Source organism: Schistocerca cancellata, chromosome 11 (assembly GCF_023864275.1).
Source record: "Schistocerca cancellata isolate TAMUIC-IGC-003103 chromosome 11, iqSchCanc2.1, whole genome shotgun sequence".
NCBI lineage: Eukaryota > Metazoa > Arthropoda > Insecta > Orthoptera > Acrididae > Schistocerca > Schistocerca cancellata.
Genome location: NC_064636.1, coordinates 79108612 through 79133386, shown reverse-complemented (window position 1 = coordinate 79133386; position 24775 = coordinate 79108612). Strand labels below are relative to the sequence as shown.

At 46.3% G+C, this 24775-nt stretch overlaps 1 protein-coding gene across 1 annotated transcript in view; it reads left to right on the top strand.

Moving 5' to 3' along the window:
* The window catches only part of LOC126108225 (uncharacterized), a 927355-nt gene that overhangs the window by 145106 nt on the left and 757474 nt on the right, over positions 1-24775 (top strand). Inside the window, exon 3 of the mRNA XM_049913457.1 lies at positions 20430-20526. Coding sequence (XP_049769414.1) covers positions 20430-20526 — 97 coding nt within the window. The remainder of the gene's footprint in view (positions 1-20429; positions 20527-24775) is intronic.

Genomic DNA, 24775 nt, shown 5'->3' with positions numbered 1-24775 from the left:
CTCCGTATGCCACGGCAAACTGGCTGACACTGACGGCGGCGGTGCACAAATGCTGCGCAGCTAGCGCCATTCGACGGCCAACACCGCGGTTCCTGGTGTGTCCGCTGTGCCGTGCGTGTGATCATTGCTTGTACAGCCCTCTCGCAGTGTCCGGAGCAAGTATGGTGGGTCTGACACACCGGTGTCAATGTGTTCTTTTTTCCATTTCCAGGAGTGTAATAATAAAGTATCAGAACCTAATGACAACCCGAATGTTAGGAAAAAAAATTTGGATGTGTCAAGACGCGAACCACCGTCCCACTAAACAACTGCATTTAGAACAGTAACGGTACTCATCACGTTTTTTTTTTTCTTTTTTTTTTTAAGTCTCATTTTGTTCGTTTTTGTTCGTTGTATCTGCTCGGTGCGGACGTCGCAAGACACCCGTTTCAGTTCGTCGTTGATCCATTATTTCAGTTTTTTTATTACAGAGGGCAACTAACTCTCTGACCGAACACGCTAAGTTACCGCCGGCCGCGGTGGTCTCGCGGTTCTAGGCGCTCAGTCCGGAACCGTGCGACTGCTACGGTCGCAGGTTCGAATCCTGCCTCGGGCATGGATGTGTGTGATGTCCTTAGGCGACTCATGACCTCAGAAGTTAAGTCGCATAGTGCTCAGAGCCATTTTCTTTCAACATTTTCGATGCCCTCTATTAATCCTATCTGTTACGGATTCCAAACCGCACAGCAATACTCCAGAAGAGGGCGGAAGAGCGTGAAGTACGCATTCTCTTTAGCAGACCTGTTGCACCTTCTAAGTGTTCTGCCAATTAATCGCAGACTTTGGTTTGCTTCTCCCACAACATTGTCTTTGCGATCGTTCCAATTTAGGTTATTAGTAATTGTAATCCCTAATTATTTAGTTGAATTTACAACCATTAGATTTGCGCGATTTGTCGCGTAACCGAAATTTACCAGATTTCGTTTCGTACTCGTGTAGATGACTTCACACTTTTCGTTATTAAATTGCCACTTCTCGCACCATACTCCTCACCCCCTGGTTGCTCCTCTCCTCTCCCATGCCCGCCCCCTGCCACGTCTTCACCGTTGTGTCCCCCCTACCCTTCATCTCTACACCCTACATCTCTTTTCCCAAGGTGGCTTCCATCAACTCCCCCTCCCGGACGATGCCCTCTCTCCCTCCATTTATCCTTCCTATCAAATCTGATCCTCGCTCCCCCTCCTTTCCTCTGTCCTTTCCCTGGCCTCCCTCTCCCCCCCCTTCCATCCTGTTTTCTCCCCACTAAACCTCTCCCTACCTCCCTTCTCCCCCCCCCCAAGTCCTTTTGTATTCCCCTCCTCTGCCTACCCCACTCCCTGTCGCGTCTGCCCCCCACCCCTCTTATGGGTCCTCATCCTCCATCAGCTCCTTTCCCGGTTCCCCCCTTTTTTGTTTTCCCATCTTCTGTCCAGTTTCCCCCCACCTGCTCTCGACTGTGGTACGTCACAATTGCCAACTTTATAGTGCAGTGTTCCAGTGACTATTCAGTGTTGTTTGTCTTTCTCGTGTTGCGAACAGAAACCATGCTGTCGCTAGGTGTGAATTTTATGTCTTTTGCGAACAGAATCCAGACTGTCACCGTGTTTTTTTAATTGTCTGTCTATTGTTTTCCCTGTCTGCTTCGTATGTATTTTATTAGCATCATCATCCCTCTGTTCTTTGTTTTAAGTTCCACGATTTCTTTACGCCGTGTTACTCTTTAAGTCTCCGATTTTATCGCCTGTTTTTTTTATTATTTATTCTCTTGATCTTTCTCACACAAAGTGAGAGCGGCATACTAAGCTGCTGCCAGCCCGCCCTCTTGGGGGGGAATTGAAATTCAATAAAGAAAAAAAAAAAGCACCATACAGATGTCTAAATGGTTTTGACCATCTGAGGCTTTAACGTATTAATACACCTCTTAATGAGCAGATTGTGGCAGCATTTTAAATTAGGCCAGTAATTAAATAAAACATTCAATTATCAAAGTTTTGTTACCCCTGCAAGCCACCAGAGACAGGCAACCTGAAACTAAGAGCGTGCACCGATATAGCTGTTTAATGATATAAATTTAGAACGCGGATGTGATGAGGTGTCTTGAACAGAACGACTCCTTCGAGGCCGACGAGCAAAACATCTGTCATGTGAAACTCAATTCGCGTTTTCGTCTCATGGAACCTTGAAAGACGTGCGTCAAGCCAATGAGATGCAGACAGTACTTCTCAGTCGTGCGTGGATAGCTCAGTCGATAGAGAATTTGGGCGGAAAAGACACAATTTCTGGGTTCGAGTCCCGGTGCGGCACGCAGCTTTCACGTGCCTGGAAGTTTGCAGGCAACTTGTCATAAATCTTGAGAAATGCAAAAATCAGTTACCAAGCACAAATGAGACACAAAAGCCATCAGTCAACTCATAAAATTACCGTACGGTACGTGGCGGAGGGTACCTTGTACCAGTCCTACTCGTTTATTTTCCTGTTCCACTGGCAAATATATGAGGGGGAACGACTGTCTATATACCTCCGTATGAGCCCTAATTTCTCATATACCGTCGTTTCTCGCACTTTACCTTCGTGGTCCTTACGCGCCGTGTATATTGGCGGCAGTAGAAAAATTCCGCAGTCCGCTTTAAATGCCGGTTCTATAAATTTTCTCAATAGTGTTTCTCGAAAAGAACGTCGCCTTCTGCTCAGGGATTCCCATGTGAGTTCCGAAGCATGTCCATAACACTTAAGTTTTGTTCAGATCTACCGGTAAAAAATCTAGCAACCCGTCTCTGAACTGCTTCGATGTCTTTCTTCAGTCGGGCTTAGTACCAAGTCTCGAGCAGTATTCAAGAATAGGTGGCACGAGCGTCCTGTATGCGGATCCTTTACAGGTGAACCACTCTTTCCTAAAATTCTCCCATTAAATTGAAATCGACCATTCCCGTTACCAAACACAGTTCTCACATGCTCATTCCAGTTCATATCGCTTTCCACAATTACGCCCAGATATTTAAACGACGTGACTGCGTCAAACAGGACACTAGTAATATTGTCTCCGAGAAATTACAGGTCTGATCTTCCTCTTCAACCGAGCGGGGTGGCGCAGTGGTTAGACACTGGACTCGCATTCGGGAGGACGACGGTTCAATCCCGCGTCCGGCCATCCTGATTTACGTTTTTCGTTGTTGTTGTTGTTGTTGTTGTCTTCAGTCCTGAGACTGGTTTGATGCAGCTCTCCATGCTACTCTATCCTGTGCAAGCTTCTTCATCTCCCAGTACCTACTGCAACCTACATCCTTCTGAATCTGCTTAGTGTATTCATCTCTTGGTCTCCCCCTACGATTTTTACCCTCCACGCTGCCTTCCAATACTAAATTGGTGATCCCTTGATGCCTCAGAACATGTCCTACCAACCGATCCCTTCTTCTGGTCAAGTTGTGCCACAAACTTCTCTTCTCCCCAATCCTATTCAATACTTCCTCATTAGTTATGTGATCTACCCATCTGATCTTCAGCATTCTTCTGTAGCACCACATTTCAAAAGCTTCTATTCTCTTCGTGTCCGAACTATTTACCGTCCATGTTTCACTTCCATACATGGCTACACTCCATACAAATACTTTCAGAAATGACTTCCTGACACTTAAATCTATACTCGATGTTTAACAAATTTCTCTTCTTCAGAAACGCTTTCCTTGCCATTGCCAGTCTACATTTTATATCCTCTCTACTTCGACCGTCATCAGTTATTTTGCTCCCCAAGTAGCAAAACTCCTTTACTACTTTAAGTGTCTCATTTCCTAATCTAATACTCTCAGCATCACCCGACTTAATTCGACTACATTCCATTATCCTCGTTTTGCTTTTGTTGATGTTCATCTTATATCCTCCCTTCAAGACACCGTCCATTCCGTTCAACTGCTCTTCCAAGTCCTTTGCTGTCTCTGACAGAATTACAATGTCATCGGCGAACCTCAAAGTTTTTATTTCTTCACCATGGATTTTAATACCTACTCCAAATTTTTCTTTTGTTTCCTTTACTGCTTGCTCAATATACAGACTGAATAACATTGGGGAGAGGCTACAACCCTGTCTCACTCCCTTCCCAACTGCTGCTTCCCTCTCATGCCCCTCGACTCTTATAACTGCCATCTGGTTTCTTTACAAATTGTAAATAGCCTTTCGCTCCCTGTATTTTACCCCTGCCACCTTTAGAATTTGAAAGAGAGTATTCCAGTCAAGATTGTCAAAAGCTTTCTCTAAGTCTACAAATGCTAGAAACGTAGGTTTGCCTTTCCTTAATCTTTCTTCTAAGATAAGTCGTAGGGTCAGTATTGCCTCACGTGTTCCAGTATTTCTACGGAATCCAAACTGATCTTCCCCGAGGTTTTCCGTGATTTCCCTAAATCACTGCAGGCAAATGCCGGGATGGTTCCTCTGAAAGGGCATGGCCGACTTCCTTCCCCGTCCTTCCCTAATCCAATGAGATCGATGACCACGCTGTCTGTTCTCCTTCCCCAAAGAATCCAACCAACCAACCTTCCTACTCATCAGCATTCCGTTTTCCCACATTTAGAGCTAGCTGCCATTCACCACAACAATCACTCGACTTAGACACTTTACCGTACACAGTAAACAACTGCAAATTGCTCCCCAGCCTGTCTGCCAAATCCTTTATGTATACAGAGAACACCAGCGGTCCTACCACACTTCCCTGTGGCACACCTGACGAGATCCTGGTCTCTGACGAACACTCGCCGTCGAGGACAACACACTGGGTTCTGCTATTTAAGAAGTGTTCGAGCCACTCACATATCTGTGAACTTATTCCATATGGTCATACGTACCTTCGTGTGAACAGCCTGCAGTCCGCAGCTCGTGGTCGTGCGGTAGCGTTCTCGCTTCCCGCGCCCGGGTTCCCGGGTTCGATTCCCGTTGGGGTCAGGGATTTCCTCTGCCTCGTGATGGCTGGGTGTTGTGTGATGTCCTTACGTTAGTTAGGTTTAAGTAGTTCTAAGTTCTAGGGGACTGATGACCATAGATGTTAAGTCCCATAGTGCTCACAAGGGAACACCCCCATCGCACCCCCCTCAGATTTAGTTATAAGTTGGCACAGTGGATAGGCCTTGAAAAACTGAACACAGATAGATCGAGAAAACTGGAAGAAGTTGTGTGGAACTATGAAAAAATAAGCAAAATATACAAAGTGGGTCGTGCATGCGTAAGATGGGCAACATCAAGGGCATTGTGAGCCGAGGAGCGCGGTGGTCCCATGGTTAGCGTGAACAGCTGCAGAACAAGAAGTCTTCAGTTCAAATCTTCCCTCGACCGAAAATTTTAACTTTTTATTTCCAGTTTATGTGAAAAACTCTTATGTTTTCATCACTTTTTTTGGAGTGATTATTACATCCACAAGAAAACTTAAATCAGGCAAGGTAGAAGAATCTTTTCACCCATTCGCCAAGTGTACTAGTTAGGTGGGTCGACAACATATTCCTGTCATGTGACGCACATGCTGTCACCAGTGTCGTATACAAAATATCAGACGTGTTTTCCTGTGGAGGAATCGGTTGACCTATGACCTTGCGATCAAATGTTTTCGGTTCCCATTGGAGAGGCACGTCCTTTCGTCTACTAATCGCACGGTTTTGCGGTGCGGTCGCAAAACACAGACACTAAACTTATTACAGTGAACAGAGACGTCAAGGAACGAACGGACAGATCATAACGTTGCGAAAATAAAGAAAGCAAAATTTTTCAGTCGAGGGCAGATTTGAACCAAGGACCTCTCGTTCCGCAGCTGTTCACGCTAACCACAAGACCACGGCGCTGCTCACATAGCCCTTAATGTTGCCTATTGAAAGGTGGCTACACTGAGCCACAGCGCCAAAAATCGCGCCAGAGAGAGTATTGTTCCGCCGCCTCCACTGGCAGTGCTCATTGAGAGGTAGTGGCAGGCAGTTCTTGCCGAGAAGTGGTGGACACTGCTTGTATCGGAAGTTGGAATGAGATCGGGTAGTAGTGAGTGTTTTTCCATGTTATGCAGTGGTTTGATGGGAGAGATAGCAGATGTTGTTCCAATGGAGACATTGTAATGATCTGAGTGCTTTTCGTCAATATAAATTAAGGTAACTAACTACTGTTCTTTATCATCTTATTATTTGTGTGTCCTGAATAATGCTTCATTACAGGTTCAGTCAACAAAGCATCTGGCGTGTGTTCTTGTATTAGAGTGTAATTCTGGGTTTCTTGCACAATTATAGTATTTGTAATTTCTTTTATCACGTCAGTAAATGGTATTTAAAATTTCTTGTCTTGTTGAAGAAGAACCGTGCCAGATGTGCGTTGAGTCACACTCCCACACACAGAACAGTTATACTTGTGCTTTGGTTTCGTAGGTTTTATAGTTGCTGGGGACTTAATTAATTAATTGTGTTAACGAAAATTTTCTTTTCATTCTTTGTTGTCATTCTATGCAGTCAGATAGCGTAACAATTAGTTGTCAGGGCCAGCCGTTTACGAGACTTGCGTAATCGGACATACAGCGACAGAAAATTAAAAAGTATTTGCATTGCATTTTATTAAGCCCCCATGCACTATCTTACGCATGCACGACCCACTTTGTATATTTTGCTTTTTTTTTTTCATAGTTCCACACAACTTCTTCCTGTTGTCTCGATTGATCTGTGTTCAGTTTTTCAAGGCCTATCCACTGTGCCAACTTATAACTAAATCTGAGGGGGGTGCGATGGGGAGGTTCCCCTTGTCAGAACCATTTGAACCATTTGAACAGCCTGCAATGGGGCACCGCACCGCGTCAAATGCTTTCCGGAAATCTAGAAATATGGAATCTGCCTGTTGCCCTTCATACATAGTTCGGCGTATATTAAATGTACACTCCTGGAAATGGAAAAAAGAACACATTGACACCGGTGTGTCAGACCCACCATACTTGCTCCGGACACTGCGAGAGGGCTGTACAAGCAATGATCACACGCACGGCACAGCGGACACACCAGGAACCGCGGTGTTGGCCGTCGAATGGCGCTAGCTGCGCAGCATTTGTGCACCGCCGCCGTCAGTGTCAGCCAGTTTGCCGTGGCATACGGAGCTCCATCGCAGTCTTTAACACTGGTAGCATGCCGCGACAGCGTGGACGTGAACCGTATGTGCAGTTGACGGACTTTGAGCGAGGGCGTATAGTGGGCATGCGGGAGGCCGGGTGGACGTACCGCCGAATTGCTCAACACGTGGGGCGTGAGGTCTCCACAGTACATCGATGTTGTCGCCAGTGGTCGGCGGAAGGTGCACGTGCCCGTCGACCTGGGACCGGACCGCAGCGACGCACGGATGCACGCCAAGACCGTAGGATCCTACGCAGTGCCGTAGGGGACCGCACCGCCACTTCCCAGCAAATTAGGGACACTGTTGCTCCTGGGGTATCGGCGAGGACCATTCGCAACCGTCTCCATGAAGCTGGGCTACGGTCCCGCACACCGTTAGGCCGTCTTCCGCTCACGCCCCAACATCGTGCAGCCCGCCTCCAGTGGTGTCGCGACAGGCGTGAATGGAGGGTCGAATGGAGACGTGTCGTCTTCAGCGATGAGAGTCGCTTCTGCCTTGGTGCCAATGATGGTCGTATGCGTGTTTGGCGCCGTGCAGGTGAGCGCCACAATCAGGACTGCATACGACCGAGGCACACAGGGCCAACACCCGGCATCATGGTGTGGGGAGCGATCTCCTACACTGGCTGTACACCACTGGTGATCGTCGAGGGGACACTGAATAGTGCACGGTACATCCAAACCGTCATCGAACCCATCGTTCTACCATTCCTAGACCGGCAAGGGAACTTGCTGTTCCAACAGGACAATGCACGTCCGCATGTATCCCGTGCCACCCAACGTGCTCTAGAAGGTGTAAGTCAACTACCCTGGCCAGCAAGATCTCCGGATCTGTCCCCCATTGAGCTTGTTTGGGACTGGATGAAGCGTCGTCTCACGCGGTCTGCACGTCCAGCACGAACGCTGGTCCAACTGAGGCGCCAGGTGGAAATGGCATGGCTAGCCGTTCCACAGGACTACATCCAGCATCTCTACGATCGTCTCCATGGGAGAATAGCAGCCTGCATTGCTGCGAAAGGTGGATATACACTGTACTAGTGCCGACATTGTGCATGCTCTGTTGCCTGTGTCTATGTGCCTGTGGTTCTGTCAGTGTGATCATGTGATGTATCTGACCCCAGGAATGTGTCAATAAAGTTTCCCCTTCCTGGGACAATGAATTCACGGTGTTCTTATTTCAATTTCCAGGAGTGTATATTACGTGACAAAAGAGCAGGATGAGTTTCGCACGAGCGATGCTGTCTAAAAAACCACGATTCGTGGACATGACCTTGTCACTTTCAAGAAAGTTTATTCTGTTCGAAGTGTAAATAAGTTCAGGGATTCTGCAGCAAAAAGAAGTTAGGCATATTGATCTGTAATTTTTCAGGTCCGTTCTTTTACCCTTCTTATGTACTGAAGTCATCTGCGCTCTTTTTGCAGTCGCTTGAGACTTTGTGCTCGGCGAAAGATTCGCGCTAAATGCAGGCTAGGTAAGGGACCAGTGCCGTAGAGTACTCTTTGTAAAACCGAATAGGGATTCCATCTGAACCTGGCGATTTGTTTGCTTCAAATCTTTCAGGTGTTTCTCTACGCCAGGGATGCTTATTACGATGTTGCCCATACAGGACTCAGCCCGATGGTCGACTTACGAGGGCAGTTCAATAAGTAATGCAACACATTTTTTTTCTGAAACAGGGGTTGTTTTATTCAGCATTGAAATACACCAGGTTATTCCCCAATCTTTTAGCTGCACAACACTATTTTTCAACGTAATCTCCATTCAATACTGCGGCCTTACGCCACCTTGAAATGAGGGCCTATATGCCTGCACGGTACCATTCCACTGGTCGATGTCGGAGCCAACGTCGTACTGCATCAATAACTTCTCCATCATCCGCGTAGTGCCTCCCACGGATTGCGTCCTTCATTGGGCCAAACATATGGAAATCCGACGGTGCGAGATCGGGGCTGTAGGGTGCACGAGGAAGAACAGTCCACTGAAGTTTTGTGAGCTCCTCTCGGGTGCGAAGACTTGTGTGAGGGCTTGCGTTGTCACGAAGAAGGAGAAGTTCGTTCAGGTTTTTGTGCCTACGAACACGCTGAAGTCGTTTCTTCAATTTCTGAAGAGTAGCACAATACACTTCAGAGTTGATCGTTTGACCACGGGGAAGGACATCGAACAGAATAACCCCTTCAGCGTCCCAGAAGACTGTAACCGTGACTTTACCGGCTGAGGGTATGGCTTTAAACTTTTTCTCGGCAGGGGAGTGGGTGTGGCGCCACTCCATTGATTGCCGTTTTGTTTCAGGTTCGAAGTGATGGACCCATGTTTCATCGCCTGTAACAATCTTTGATAAGAAATTGTCACCCTCAGCCACATGACGAGCAAGCAATTCCGCACAGATGGTTCTCCTTTGCTCTTTACGGTGTTCGGTTAGACAACGAGGGACCCAGCGGGAACAAACCTTTGAATATCCCAACTGGTGAACAATTGTGACAGCACTACCAACAGAGATGTCAAGTTGAGCACCGAGTTGTTTGATGGTGATCCGTCGATCATCTCGAACGAGTGTGTTCGCACGCTCCGCCATTGCAGGAGTCACAGCTGTGCACGGCCGGCCCGCACGCGGGAGATCAGACAGTCTTGATTGACCTTGCGGCGATGATGACACACGCTTTGCCCAACGACTCACCGTGCTTTTGTCCACTGCCAGATCACCGTAGACATTCTGCAAGCGCCTATGAATATCGGAGATGCCCTGGTTTTCCGCCAAAAGAAACTCGATCACTGCCCGTTGTTTGCAACGCACATCCGTTACAGACGCCATTTTAACAGCTCCGTACAGCGCTGCCACCTGTCGGAAGTCAATGAAACTATACGAGACGAAGCGGGAATCTTTGAAAATATTCCACAAGAAATTTCCGGTTTTTTCAACCAAAATTGGCCGAGAAAAAAAATGTGTTGCATTACTTATTGAACTGCCCTCGTATATCACCTGATACCAGCAAACATTTTAAACTACGTGTAGAGGCGTGTAGTGCAACTAGTTTCGGCTACAGACAGAGAAAGCTCTATCCAAAGATCATTATGCATTTTCTTACAGCGTAGGCGTGTGATCGAGGAAGAAGACCACCCCAAGGCGAGTGGACATTTTCTGTAGGTTGAACGAACTAATGGCACCGGTGCAACACACTCCCTTGGATCAGACCAAACTATGACGATTCTTTCTAAACGTTGAGTGTTCCCTGTTAGTCCTGTTGCTACGGGTCCCCATCACTTGAGCGATATTGTAGTATCGGTCACTCGAGCGCTTTTTAAATCAGTCTCTTTTTTAGACTGCATACTCCCAGTATCGAGGTCTGGCACCTGTTTTGTCTACAACTGAACCTATGTGATAGTTCCATTTCCTATTCTGAAACGGGACGGACAAGCGTAGTGTAGGCAGTCTCCTTAGTAGGTCTGTTAAGTTTTCTAAGTGTCCTGCCAACGAAACGCAGTCTTTCGATCGCCTCTCCTACAACATTTTCTGTGTGTTCCTTCCAATTTTAGATGTTGGTAATTGTAATTTCTAGATATTTTGCTGAATTTAGTACCTTTAAATTGGTGTGGTTTATTGTGTAACCGAAGCCTAACGGATTGCTTTCAGCACTCATGTGGATCACCTCACACTTTTCATTATTTAGGTTCAATCGCCAATTTTCGCACTACACAAATATCTTTTCTAAATCGTTTTGCAATATGTTTTGATCTTCTGATGACTTTAGTAGTCGATAAACGACACCATAATCGGCAAGCAACCTAAGACGGGTGCTCAAATTGTCTCCTAAATCGTTTATGTAGATAAGAAACAGCAGTGGGCCTATATCAGTGCATTGGGGAACGCCAGAAATCAATTCTGTTTTACTCAATGACTTTCCGTCAGTTACTACTCTCTGACAGGAAATCACGAAACTGTAGACGATATTCCATAAGCACGCAATAATGCTTCAAATGGCTCTGGTAACTATGGGACTTAACATCTGAAGTTACCAGTCCCCTAGACTTACGAGGTGCATTCAAGTTCTAAGGCCTCCGATTTTTTTTCTAATTAACTACTCACCCGAAATCGTTGAAACTGGCGTTACTTATCGATGTAATCGCCCTGCAGACGTACACATTTTTCACAACGCTGACGCCATGATTGCATGGCAGCGGCGAAGACTTCTTTAGGAATCTGTTTTGACCACTGGAAAATCGCTGAGGCAATAGCAGCACGGCTGGTGAATGTGCGGCCACGGAGAGTGTCTTTCATTATTGGAAAAAGCCAAAAGTAGGAGCCAGGTCAGGCGAGTAGGGAGCACGAGGAATGACTTCAAAGTTGTTATCACGAAGAAACTGTTGCGTAACATTAGCTCGATGTGCGGGTGCGTTGTCTCGGTGAAACAGCACACACACAACCCTTCCCGGACGTTTTTGTTGCAGTGCAGGAAGGAATTTGTTCTTCAAAACATTTTCGTAGGATGCACCTGTTACCGTAGTGCCCTTTGGAACGCAATGGGTAAGGATTACGCCCTCGCTGTCCCAGAACGTGGACACCATCATTTTTTCAGCACTGGTGGTTACCCGAAAGTTTTTTGGTGGCGGTGAATCTGTGTGTTTCCATTGAGCTGACTGGCGCTTTGTTTCTGGATTGAAAAATGGCATCCACGTCTCATCCATTGTCACAACCGACGAAAAGAAAGTCCCATTCGTGCTGTCGTTGCGCGTCAACATTGCTCGGCAACGTGCCATACGGGCAGCCGTGTGGTCGTCCGTCAGCATTCGTGGCACCCACCTGGATGACACTTTTCGCATTTTCAGGTCGTCATGCAGGATTGTGTGCACAGAACCCACAGAAATGCCAACTCTGGAGGCGATCTGTTCGACAGTCATTCGGCGATCCCCCAAAACAATTCTCTCCACTTTCTCGATCGTGTCGTCAGACCGGCTTGTGCATGCCCGAGGTTGTTTCGGTTTGTTGTCACACGATGTTCTGCCTTCATTTAACTGTCGCACCCACGAATGCACTTTCGACACATCCCTAACTCCATCACCACACGTCTCCTTCAACTGCCGATGAAGTTCTGTTGGTTTCACACCACGCAAATTCAGAAAACGAATGATTGCACGCTGTTCAAGTAAGGAAAACGGTGCCATTTTAAGTATTTAAAACAGTTCTCATTCTCGCCGCTGGCGGTAAAATTCCATCTGCCGTAAGGTGCTGCGATCTCTGGGACGTATTGACAATGAACGCGGCCTCATTTTAAAACAATGCACATGTTTCTATCTCTTTCCAGTCCGGAGAAAAAAAATCGGCGGCCTTAGAACTTGAATGCACCTCGTAGAACTACTTAAACCTAACTAACCTAAGGACATCACACACATCAATCCCCGAGGCAGGATTCGAACCTGCGACCGTAGCAGCAGCACGGTTCCGGACTGAAGCGCCTAGAGCAGCTCAACCACAACGGCCGGCCATAAGCACGCAATTTGATGGTAAGCCGCTTGTCAGGTATAGTGTCAGAACCGTTCTGGAACTCTAGAAATACGGAATCGATACGAAATCCCTTGTCAATAGCACTCAACACTTCATGACAATAGAGTTAGTTTCGTTTTACCAGAACGATGTTTTCTAAATGTGTGTCGACTGTATGTCAGTAGGCCGTTCTCCTCGAGGCAAAAGCTTGAGCACACAAAATTCTTCTGCATATCGACGTTAATGATACGGGCCTGTAATTTAGTGGATTACTCCTACTACCTTTGTTGAATACTGGTGTGACCTGTGCAACTTTCCAGTCCTAGGGTACTGATCGTTTGTCGAGCAAGCGGTTGTAAGTCATTGTTAAATAAGCAGCTAATGCATCAGCATGCTCTGAAAGGAACCTAATTCGTATACAGTCTGGACCTGAAGACTTGGTTTCATCAAGTGATTTAAGTTGCTTCACTACTCCGAGGATATCGAATTCTAAGGTATTCATGTAGGCAGCTGAGATTCGAGATCTGGAATATTTACTTCGTGTTCTTTTGTGAACGCATTTTGGAAGCTGTGTGTTTAGTAACACTGCTTTTACAGGACTGTCTTCGATAGTATCTCCACTGCTAATGCGCAGAGAAGGCATTGATTGTTTCTTGCCGCTGACATACTTCACGTACGACCAGAATCGCTTTGGATTTTCTGCCAGGTTTCGAGACAAAGTTTCGTTGTGGAAACTGTTATAGGCGTCTCCCATTGAAGTACGCGCTAAATTTCGAGCTTCTGTAAAAGATCGCCGATCTTGGGGATTTGTTTAAATTTGGCGTGCTTTTTTCGTTGTTCCTGCAACAGTGAAAACGGTCTACTGACACACAGTCAACACGGTTTTAGAAAACATCGTTCTTGTGAGACACAACTAGCTCTATTCTAACACGAAGTGTAAAATGCTATTAACTAGGGTTTCAAATGGATTCCGTATTTCTGGATTTCCGGAACGCTTTTGACACTGTACCACACAAGCGGCTCATAGTGAAACTGAATACTTATGGAACATCGTCTCAGTTACGTGACTGGATTTGTGATTTCCTGTCAGAGAAGTCAAAGTGTTTTGTAACTGGCGGAAAGTCATCGAGTAAAACGGAAGTGATTTCTGGCGTTGCCCAAGGCAGTGTCGTAGGTCCTGTGCTGTTCCTTATCTACAGGGTTATTACAAATGATTGAAGCGATTTCACAGCTCTACAATAACTTTATTATTTGAGATATTTTCACAATGCTTTGCACACACATACAAAACCTCAAAAAGCTTTTTTAGGCATTCACAAATGTTCGATATGTGCCCCTTTAGTGATTCGGTAGACATCAAGCCGATAATCAAGTTCCTCCCACACACGGCGCAGCATGTCCCCATCAATGAGTTCGAAAGCATCGTTGATGCGAGCTCGCAGTTCTGGCACGTTTCTTGGTAGAGGAGGTTTAAACACTGAATCTTTCAAATAACCCCACAGAAAGAAATCGCATGGGGTTAAGTCGGGAGAGCGTGGAGGCCACGACACGAATTGCTGATCGTGATCTCCACCACGACCGATCCATCGGTTTTCCAATCTCCTGTTTAAGAAATGCCGAACATCATGATGGAAGTGCGGTGGAGCACCATCCTATTGAAAGATGAAGTCGGCGCTGTCGGTCTCCAGTTGTGGCATGAGCCAATTTTCCGCGGGCTACGCGTGAAACTTGCCCGCACGCGTTCAACCGTTTCTTCGCTCACTGCAGGCCGACCCGTTGATTTCCCCTTACAGAGGCATCCAGAAGCTTTAAACTGCGCATACCGTCGCCGAATGGAGTTAGCAGTTGGTGGACCTTTGTTGAACTTCGACCTGAAGTGTCGTTGCACTGTTATGACTGACTGATGTGAGTGCATTTCAAGCACGACATACGCTTTCTCGGCTCCTGTCGCCATTTTGTCTCACTGCGCTCTCGAGCGCTCTGACGGCAGAAACCTGAAGTGCGGCTTCAGCTGAACAAAACTTTATGAGTTTTCTACGTATCTGTAGTGTGTGTCGTGACCATATGTCAATGAATGGAGCTACAGTGAATTTATGAAATCGCTTCAATCATTTGTAATAGCCCTGTATATAAACGACTTAGGAGACAATCTGAACAGCCGTCTTAACTTGTTTGCAGATGATGCTGTCATTTATCAACAAGTAAATTCATCAGAAGATCAAGGCAAATTGCAAAACGATGTTGGAAAGATATCTGTACAGTGCAGAAATTGGCAATTGACCCTAAACAACGGAAAGGGTGAGGTCATCCACATGAGTGGGAATCCATTAAACTTCGGTTGCACGATAAATGTCAAATCTAAATTGAACTACATACCTAGGAACTGCAATTACGAACAACTTAAATTGGAAGGAACACATAGAAAAAGTTATGGGGAAGGCTGCGTTTTATTGGCAGGACACTTAGAAAATGTAACAGACGTACTAAGGAGACTGCCTAGACTACGGTTGTCCGTCTTCTTTTAGAATACTGCTGCGCGGTGTGGGATCCTTACCACATAGGACTGACGGAGTACATCGAGAAAGTTCAAAGGACGACATCAGGTTATGTATGTTATCTGGAAATATGGGAGAGAGGGTCAGTGAAATGACACAGGAGTAGGGCTGGACATCATTAAAAGGAATGTGTATTTTGTTGCGACGGAATCTCCTCACGAAATTCCAATCACCAACATTCTCCTCCGAATGCGAAAATATTTTGTTGACGCCGACCTACAGAGGGAGAAAAGATCACCACGATAAAATAAGGGAAATCAGAGAGGTGTTCGTTGTTGCCGCAAGCTATACGAGATTGGAATAATAGGGAATTGTGAATGTGGTTCGATGAACTACGAGCCAGGCACTTAAATGTGGTTTGTTTGCAGAGTATCCATGTAGATGTAGATGTAGACCCGTTTTGTGTACCGAGGGGGATCATGTCCGTCGACTGTTAATTTATTTGGTACAAATCTCTCATTTGCTGTCGGTACTGTTTCAAGGGAACCAGTAATTTGTAATCATTCCCTGCTTGGTGGCGTCTCTCTTCAGCCCATGCTCGAGCGTTTCTTAGCAGTACGATTTTCTACAACCACACTCCTCAAGGCCGTGCGGTTCTAGGCGCTTCAGTCTGGAACCGAGTGACCGCTACGGTCGCAGGTTCGAATCCTGCCTCGGCCATTGATGTATGTGATGTCCTTGGGTTAGTTAGGTTTAAGTAGTTCTAAGTTCTAGGGGACTGATGACCACTGGTGTTAAGTCCCATAGTGCTCAGAGCCATTTTTTGAACACTCCGCAATGTTGCATGGTCCCCGCTCTTCAGCCGGCCGCGGTGGTCTAGCGGTTCTGGCGCTGCAGTCCGGAACCGCGGGACTGCTACGGTCGCAGGTTCGAATCCTGCCTCGGGCATGGGTGTGTGTGATGTCCTTAGGTTAGTTAGGTTTAAGTAGTTCTCAGTTCTAGGGGACTGATGACCACAGATGTTAAGTCCCATAGTGCTCAGAGCTATTTTTTGAACACTCCGCAATGTTGCATGGTCCCCGCTCTTCAGCCGGCCGCGGTGGTCTAGCGGTTCTGGCGCTGCAGTCCGGAACCGTGGGACTGCTACGGTCGCAGGTTCGAATCCTGCCTCGGGCATGGGTGTGTGTGATGTCCTTAGGTTAGTTAGGTTTAAGTAGTTCTCAGTTCTAGGGGACTGATGACCACAGATGTTGAGTCCCATAGTGCTCAGAGCCATTTGAACCATTAGCACCCCGCTTTTCAGAACACGAGGTCTGCTTAGTAACGGTGTAGCTACGGTTATTCGTTCGCGTTCCCACCTTCGAATCACATCATTATCAGTCAACTTGAGCAGCTTTAGGAGGGTTGACATGTCCCTGATGGATCTTTTTAACCAGTTGACATTCAATGTCCGCCCCGGGTAGTTGAGTGGCTGAGTTAACCGATCAACGAACGAACTTAAACGGGTATCTTATGACTTCCGCTCCGAGCAGATGCAACGAACGAAAGCGAATAAAATGAAATTTAAAGGAAAAAGCGGTCAGCGCGACAGAATGTTAATCCTAAGGGCCCGTGTTCGATTCCCGACGGGGTCGGAGATTTTTCTCCGTTCAGGGACGGAGTGGCGTCAAATCGAAAGACTTGCACCCGGCGAACGGTCTACCCGACGGGAGGCCCTAGCAACACGGCATTTCCATTTTTAAGAATAAACCTGAATGTAAACATGACGCCTTGTATCTTTCCGCGTCTGCTTGAATCTCCTTGGATTGGAGCGGAAAGGCAAGCTGTGACCAGTACAGTCAGCTGCGACCATAAGGATACGATTTACGCTGTGTTACACGCACGTGCTGAGCGATAATGCGGGACAACAGCTTCACCGGCGCATTAAACTTGGACAGCACTGCCGAGGCAGCGGTCCAGCTAACCTGCAATGGTGTGAGCAGTTGCAGGTCAGACGTAAAAAGTGACGAGCAGAGAAACAATATAGCTTCGAATATCATTTAATACTTAAAGAGACTGAAATAATATTCGGCAAAACTCCAGCACTACTGCTCGCTTCTTCGGTGACCAGACGGAAAGCATAGCATGCTCTCGTTCTCACCTGACATAGTGTTCTAATTACAAACAAGCGTGATGAAAATTCCTAAATTAAAAACTCAGGGTAATTTTTCTAAGCGAGCTGTGTGTAATGCAAAAAGCATACTGCAGGGATTTCACCGTAGTGTTGAATACTGAAGCCACTGAAGGTATTATTTACAGCCAGTCGTCTGGTAATCTCTTAGCTCCTTTCTTATCCGAATCCGGGAAATAGATTTCAGTACTTGAACTGTCACCTGCTACGTTCATAACGTGTCTGTCAACAACAGTATCCACGAAGACACTCAGGCGCGGCATTTTCTGCTCTTCTTTTATGCCGTTCCATATCCCGCCAGCGTTCGGCAGTGACGTGTGAGAAAGCTGCGTGCGTTAGTTCCAGTACGTCTGGTGGCTTAACAGTCTTGTTATTCCTCGGGCCAAATCCCTTTAAGTTGGCCGGCCGAAGTGGCCGAGCGGTTCTAGGCGCTACACTCTGGAGACGCGCGACCGCTACGGTCGCAGATTCGAATCCTGCCTCGGGCATGGATGTGTGTGATGTCCTTAGGTTAGTTAGGTTTAAGTAGTTCTAAGTTCTAGGGGACTGATGACCACAGCAGTTAAGTCCCATAGTGCTCAGAGCCATTTGAACCATCCCTTAACTTGGCTCCAGATCAGTTCTGTTGGGTTCATATTGTAATGGAACAGTGGCAAATCTAATAATGCGGCATTTGTATGGTGTGCTCGATGTTGTGAAAATGATTGTTTTTTCATGTTTTTACGACACATATCGACATCTGTGATGTAAAACAATGGACGCAGTCCATATAAAGAATACTATATTTAGTTTTTCATTTTTCCCTCAGCAATTAAATTATGTTTTCTTAATTTAAGCAGCTTTTATTTAAGTCTTTCATAAAAATCCATATTTAGGGATTTGTGTTTGCAATGAAAACCGGAATTTCGCGTGCAATATGTAATTTGAAACAAGAAGACGTGCATTATTCATAAAAAATGATGATGAATTGTACAGTTGTGAGATGTAGGTATTTCAAATTGAACGAGAAAAGAAAATGACTCAGACGAGAGCGTCAAATCGAAAGACTTGCACCCGGCGAACGATGTACACGGCGGGAGGCCCTAGTCACCCGACATTTATTTAGCACTTTTAACAGTCAGGTTAAACTAAAAAATTAAACTCCTCCCGAACAGGCCATGAAGGCCCAACGATACCGACCGGCCGCCGTGTCATCCTTAGCGCACAGGCGTCACTGGATGTGGATATTAGAGTGCTGCAACGCTCCATGTTTGACCGGTCACGGCTCGCCTGTTGACATGGGGACGGAGCCGCTCGTGTCCGGCCCCATACGACTCGGCTCGGTCACGTATTCGCGCCATGTCTGTTGTCCGGATTCCGGACACGCGGATAACCGAGCATGACCGGTCACCGCTGACGTCTCACCTCGCCTCGCTCCGGCTCGCTGCTCTGTACTTTACTGTACAAATCCAACGCCTCTCTCTCTCTCTCTCTCTCTCTCTCTATTTCTCTCTCTCTCTCTCTCTCTCTCTCTCTCTCTCTCTCTCTCTCTCTCTTTCTTTTAATACAAAAGTAACTTTTCCAAGAACGGGTACGTTACACAGCTAAATTCATAGAGCACTTTCTTTTATAATATTTACTCCCGTCTTCCTAACGTCCGGGAATTTTGTTGTAAATAAAACATTGATCAGAAGAGACCAATCTGTGTTAATGTAATGAGATGTAAGCGTCAAATAGTGTACCTGATTATGCGAATCAGTCCACAAATCAGCTATCGCAGCACATGTTTTATTAATAACTTCCGCAATAACAGAAGCCATAATACTGTTTCGTATTGCATCAGCTTGTTCTTCGACATGTCTGCTTATAGTATAGGGATGTGGCATGACGTCTGCCGCGTTAACTTTTCCATAATGCGCACCTAGATGTATTAATTCTTGGCCTAGTTCTCTGAAACCTTCACCGCAAACAGCATTAAAAGGTCTCATATCTTTAGCACACATTGCAACACACTTTGCTGTAATACTATTTTTTATTACTGCCGGTATTCCTGAAGGAGCTGTATCTTCGTGAGGTTTCTTGCAACTGTGTTTCTTTAAAAGAGTGGTTCCCGATTGGAAACACAATAATGTGGAGCAGTTTATGCACGATACGTATCCATAGACGCACTCTTTTCGTCTACAAACACCAAAAATATGCTCCGTACTTGGCTTTTTAGACCTTCCCGTCTCTTCAAAGTGTAAACATTGATTTCAATCTTACGTCTTACTGCACTGGTTTCCTCGCACTGCATGATTGTAGAGAGAGAGAGAGACACGCACCACAAATGAGAAGCCCGTACTGGCTGCAGTCTCACACGGATAATAACACGTGTAATGTGTTTGCAGTTACGTGCTACGTATTCGGTACGGCTTGTATGTTCCGTCACAAGAACTAGTGCGGGCAGCCTATCTAGTTAGGGTGTGCTCGCCCCATCTCGTATTTTGTGCTCGCTTACTCGGTCATGCAGGACTCTAGTGGATATGGAGCCGCATGTGGTCAGTACACCGCTCTCCCTGCCGTATGTCAGTTTCCGAGACCGGAGCCGCTACTTCTCAGTCAAGTAGCTCCTCAGTTTGCCTCACAAGGGCTGAGTGCAGCCCGTTTGCCAACAGCGCTCGGCCGACAGGATGGTCACCCATCCAAGTGCTAGCCCAGCCCGACAGCGCTTGACTTCGGTGATCTGACGGGAACCGGTGTTACCTGGCATGGAATAAAACGGTATAACTGAAAACCGGGTGTTTCGGCGATACCTGCCATCCTTAGACATCCAGTGTTCAGTTGTGCATTCACTAGGGGTGCGTGCATACTTCTGACCAAACATTGTAGCCGGCCGCAGTGGCCAAGCGGTTCTACGCGCTTCAGTCCGCAACCGCGCGACCGCTACGGTCGCTGGTTCCAATCCTGCCTCGGGCATGGATGTCTCTGATGTCCTTACGTTAGTTAGGTTTAAGTAGTTCAAAGTTCTAGGGGACTGATGATCTCCGAAGTTAAGTCCCATAGTGCTCAGAGCCATTTGAACCATTTTTGAACCAAACATTGTATCTGAAAAGTTGCATCCTTTGCACACATTTAGGTGTCCACCGTTCTCTGAGGAGGTGGACAGATGTTGGAAACATCCTGAAACGGTCGCCTGTTTCAGGACTTGTCGGAGGTGTCGAGGAGGAGGACCCAGTCGTACAGCGCGGTCCAGAGGGTGGGACTGCTGGACCCCAGCGATGAGGCGGACACCACGCTGGGTAAGTCCATGTGCTCTCAGCTTAACTCTCCTTACATCTGAACTCTGCCCCAGAGACCTTTCTGCCTCGCTGCTGTGAGAGTTGGCAATACTCTCTTAGGATTTAAAGGTTGGCTACAGCGCGCATACACAAGCTCTGGAATCTAAGATATTGTTGTCGCGCCTCGCAGCGCACGGATTGATTTAGTGGCAGTTTGGAAGCCAGTGCAGGAGTCCGCCTGCCGTGGTGCGCACGTGTGTTGGGCGAGGGGTCGTCGCCGAGCTGCCGTACTGCCGTGTCCGCCAGCAGCGACACAGGATCTGGTAGTGAGTTGATGTTTTTTTTATAATTTGCAGCGAGCTTATTAATTTAAAGAAAAGGGTTTGTGTATGTGCGTAGCAGCAGACGGTAATTTTGATAATGATAGGAGTTGAATTCTTAAGGGGAAACCATTGTTAGATTAAGTATTGATTTTTGTCATTGATTTCTTTTGTAATTGTCAGGAAATTGTTTCACTATGTGTTTAATTGAGAAGTATTTCAGTCTGTCTCAAGAGTTTGATTAATTTGTAATATTGCTTTAATGCCACTGGAGGTAGATTTACAAACGATGCGATTGTTCAAATAGCTTCTAGCGTTTTGTTAATTGAATGAGAAAGAATCGCTTTCGGAATGTATTTTTTCTTAAAAAAAAAAGGAATTAGATTTGACCAAACCCTTTCTCTTCAATTATACGTAGTTGTAGTAAGCAGCAGCAGTCGCAGCAACAGCAGGAGCCGCCACACAGAACATGCATTGCACTCAGCATGAATAATCGGTTTTTTTATGTTTTTGTTAAATAATGGAACGCAGCAGATCAAGCAGTGGCAGCAGAAAGACCAAGTAAGTTATTTGTTGCGCGCAGGACCAATTTTAAGAAAAAATAAGCTTTAGGCGATCTCTGTAATAGTAAAGTTAACAAGAGTACAAGCACGAGATTTTCAGTAGAAAACACGAGATAAGAAGACAGAGCTCGCGACTTTGAACTGCATCGTACTTACTTACTAGCTGGAAAGTTATTGGATATAGGTTCCGCCATTTTGAGAAACTGTAAACAGTGAACATATTTTAATTTTATTCATATTTTGGCACTGCAATCGTGATTGTATTCAATACACTGGAAATATGAATTAAAAAAAACTCCTTCAGTCACAGATTTTCGTGTTTTATTAGCTTCACGATGTATTACGGACCCCGTGGGTTCATCCTCAGGTGTAAGTTGTAATACATGATTTATTTTTGCTCTTGAGTAAGTTGAAGTGCATGTCCTCATGCATGTAACTTCACTCATGCATGAACAGGATCAACGTATGATGGTGTTAAAAAGTTTAAAACGCTTTTCTTGGATTATGTGGAACATGCACTTCACCTCATTCAAGAGCAAAAATCAATCACATACACTCCTGGAAATTGAAATAAGAACACCGTGAATTCATTGTCCCAGGAAGGGGAAACTTTATTGACACATTCCTGGGGTCAGATACATCACATGATCACACTGACAGAACCACAGGCACATAGACACAGGCAACAGAGCATGCACAATGTCGGCACTAGTACAGTGTATATCCACCTTCCGCAGCAATGCAGGCTGCTATTCTCCCATGGAGACGATCGTAGACATGCTGGATGTACTCCTGTGGAACGGCTTGCCATGCCATTTCCACCTGGCGCCTCAGTTGGACCAGCGTTCGTGCTGGACGTGCAGACCGCGTGAGACGACGCTTCATCCAGTCCCAAACATGCTCAATGGGGGACAGATCCGGAGATCTTGCTGGCCAGGGTAGTTGACTTACACCTTCTAGAGCACGTTGGGTGGCACGGGATACATGCGGACGTGCATTGTCCTGTTGGAACAGCAAGTTCCCTTGCCGGTCTAGGAATGGTAGAACGATGGGTTCGATGACGGTTTGGATGTACCGTGCACTATTCAGTGTCCCCTCGACGATCACCAGTGGTGTACGGCCAGTGTAGGAGATCGCTCCCCACACCATGATGCCGGGTGTTGGCCCTGTGTGCGTCGGTCGTATGCAGTCCTGATTGTGGCGCTCACCTGCACGGCGCCAAACACGCATACGACCATCATTGGCACCAAGGCAGAAGCGACTCTCATCGCTGAAGACGACACGTCTCCATTCGTCCCTCCATTCACGCCTGTCGCGACACCACTGGAGGCGGGCTGCACGATGTTGGGGCGTGAGCGGAAGACGGCCTAACGGTGTGCGGGACCGTAGCCTAGCTTCATGGAGACGGTTGCGAATGATCCTCGCCGATACCCCAGGAGCAACAGTGTCCCTAATTTGCTGGGAAGTGGCGGTGCGGTCCCCTACGGCACTGCGTAGGATCCTACGGTCTTGGCGTGCATCCGTGCGTCGCTGCGGTCCGGTCCCAGGTCGACGGGCACGTGCACCTTCCGCCGACCACTGGCGACAACATCGATGTACTGTGGAGACCTCACGCCCCACGTGTTGAGCAATTCGGCGGTACGTCCACCCGGCCTCCCACATGCCCACTATACGCCCTCGCTCAAAGTCCGTCAACTGCACATACGGTTCACGTCCACGCTGTCGCGGCATGCTACCAGTGTTAAAGACTGCGATGGAGCTCCGTATGCCACGGCAAACTGGCTGACACTGACGGCGGCGGTGCACAAATGCTGCGCAGCTAGCGCCATTCGACGGCCAACACCGCGGTTCCTGGTGTGTCCGCTGTGCCGTGCGTGTGATCATTGCTTGTACAGCCCTCTCGCAGTGTCCGGAGTAAGTATGGTGGGTCTGACACACCGGTGTCAATGTGTTCTTTTTTCCATTTCCAGGAGTGTATTACAACAACTTACACCTGAGGATGGACCCACAGAGTCCGAAATGAATCTTGTGGTTAATAAAACACTAAAATTTGTGACTGGAGGCGTTTTTTAATTCATATCTCCTGTGAACACAGTTAAGGTTGTAACTGATCCAACAAAATGAGGTCTAAAGACAGTTTTTATTCGTTTTTGTTCTTATCTTGCTTTCACACTATATGGTTTTGCAGGAGCATCTGCAAGGTGTCCTACGCTGACAGCTTTCACCTGCAAACCAAACGATGTAAACGTGAATTTTATCAGCGAGTTAACACACCCCTTGATTTTTAGAAACGTGCTTTCGCTGTGGTAAAACGTTTTGTTATTACTCACGTTTTGATGTGATTCAAGCTTCTTCTTTCACGCTTTGAGGTCAGTGAACGCACATATTAATGTACTTCGTGTAATTTTGGTTTTTACAAAACGTGAGTAGTAACAAATATACGCACGCAAAACATTGTAGCAGATAAAAAGCACGTTTGTAAAAAATCAGTGTTAACACACTGGTAAAATACATATTTACATCGTTTGGTTTGCAGATGACAAGCTATCGGTGCAGGGCACAATAGCGATAGTCATGCAAAATCATATAATGGAAATTCACGGTACTAACAAAAACGAACAAAAATTACTTTTAGGCTGCATTTTCTTCGACCAGTTAGAACATGTTACCTTTTTACAGTTTTTAGATAAACGAAACACACTGATGATCACATATAGGTGCCGAAACATGTCTGGGCAACATGAAAAAACAGTGTTTTGTAAAAGAGGCGGAACGTATATCCAATAATTTTAACTACAAACACGGAAAAAGTACAAGGACTGCAAATCCAAATGATAAATATAGCCGTAAAGCTTCAGCTTTGCGTGCCTTTTTTTCTGCATTTCTTTTCTAAACTGGATGAGAATCTGCAGTTAATCTTCTCATTTGTATAGTGGCTATCTTATTCAAAGTACATTGTTGTAAACTACATTTGCCATTTTGCTTCCACGTGCAAAGACGCAAAGGTTTTGTGGTTATCCAACAGGCGAGCGCACTACGTGCAATTTCCCGTGCGACAAGCACGATTCATTTAATTTCACTCCGCAACATTGTAAAGTATGCCCACGTGCTTTATTGATAGTACGGTGATCTTACCGCGAATTGGAGCCTTTTAAAGCGGAATGGTAAGTTAGTGGAATTCGTGACATGAACTCTGACTCGCGTGCCGTCGTCTTTTCAGGTTAATATCCCCGCTTCTGTGATGTTGTTCACAGGTTTCTTTTTGCAGTGACATACCAGAAACATTGAGCGAATATGGCAGTTCTGTTCGAAAGTTTACGCTTTCATCTAGATTTATCATTGAATCAATGGATGTAAATACTTTTTCTTTCTCTGATACTGTGTATT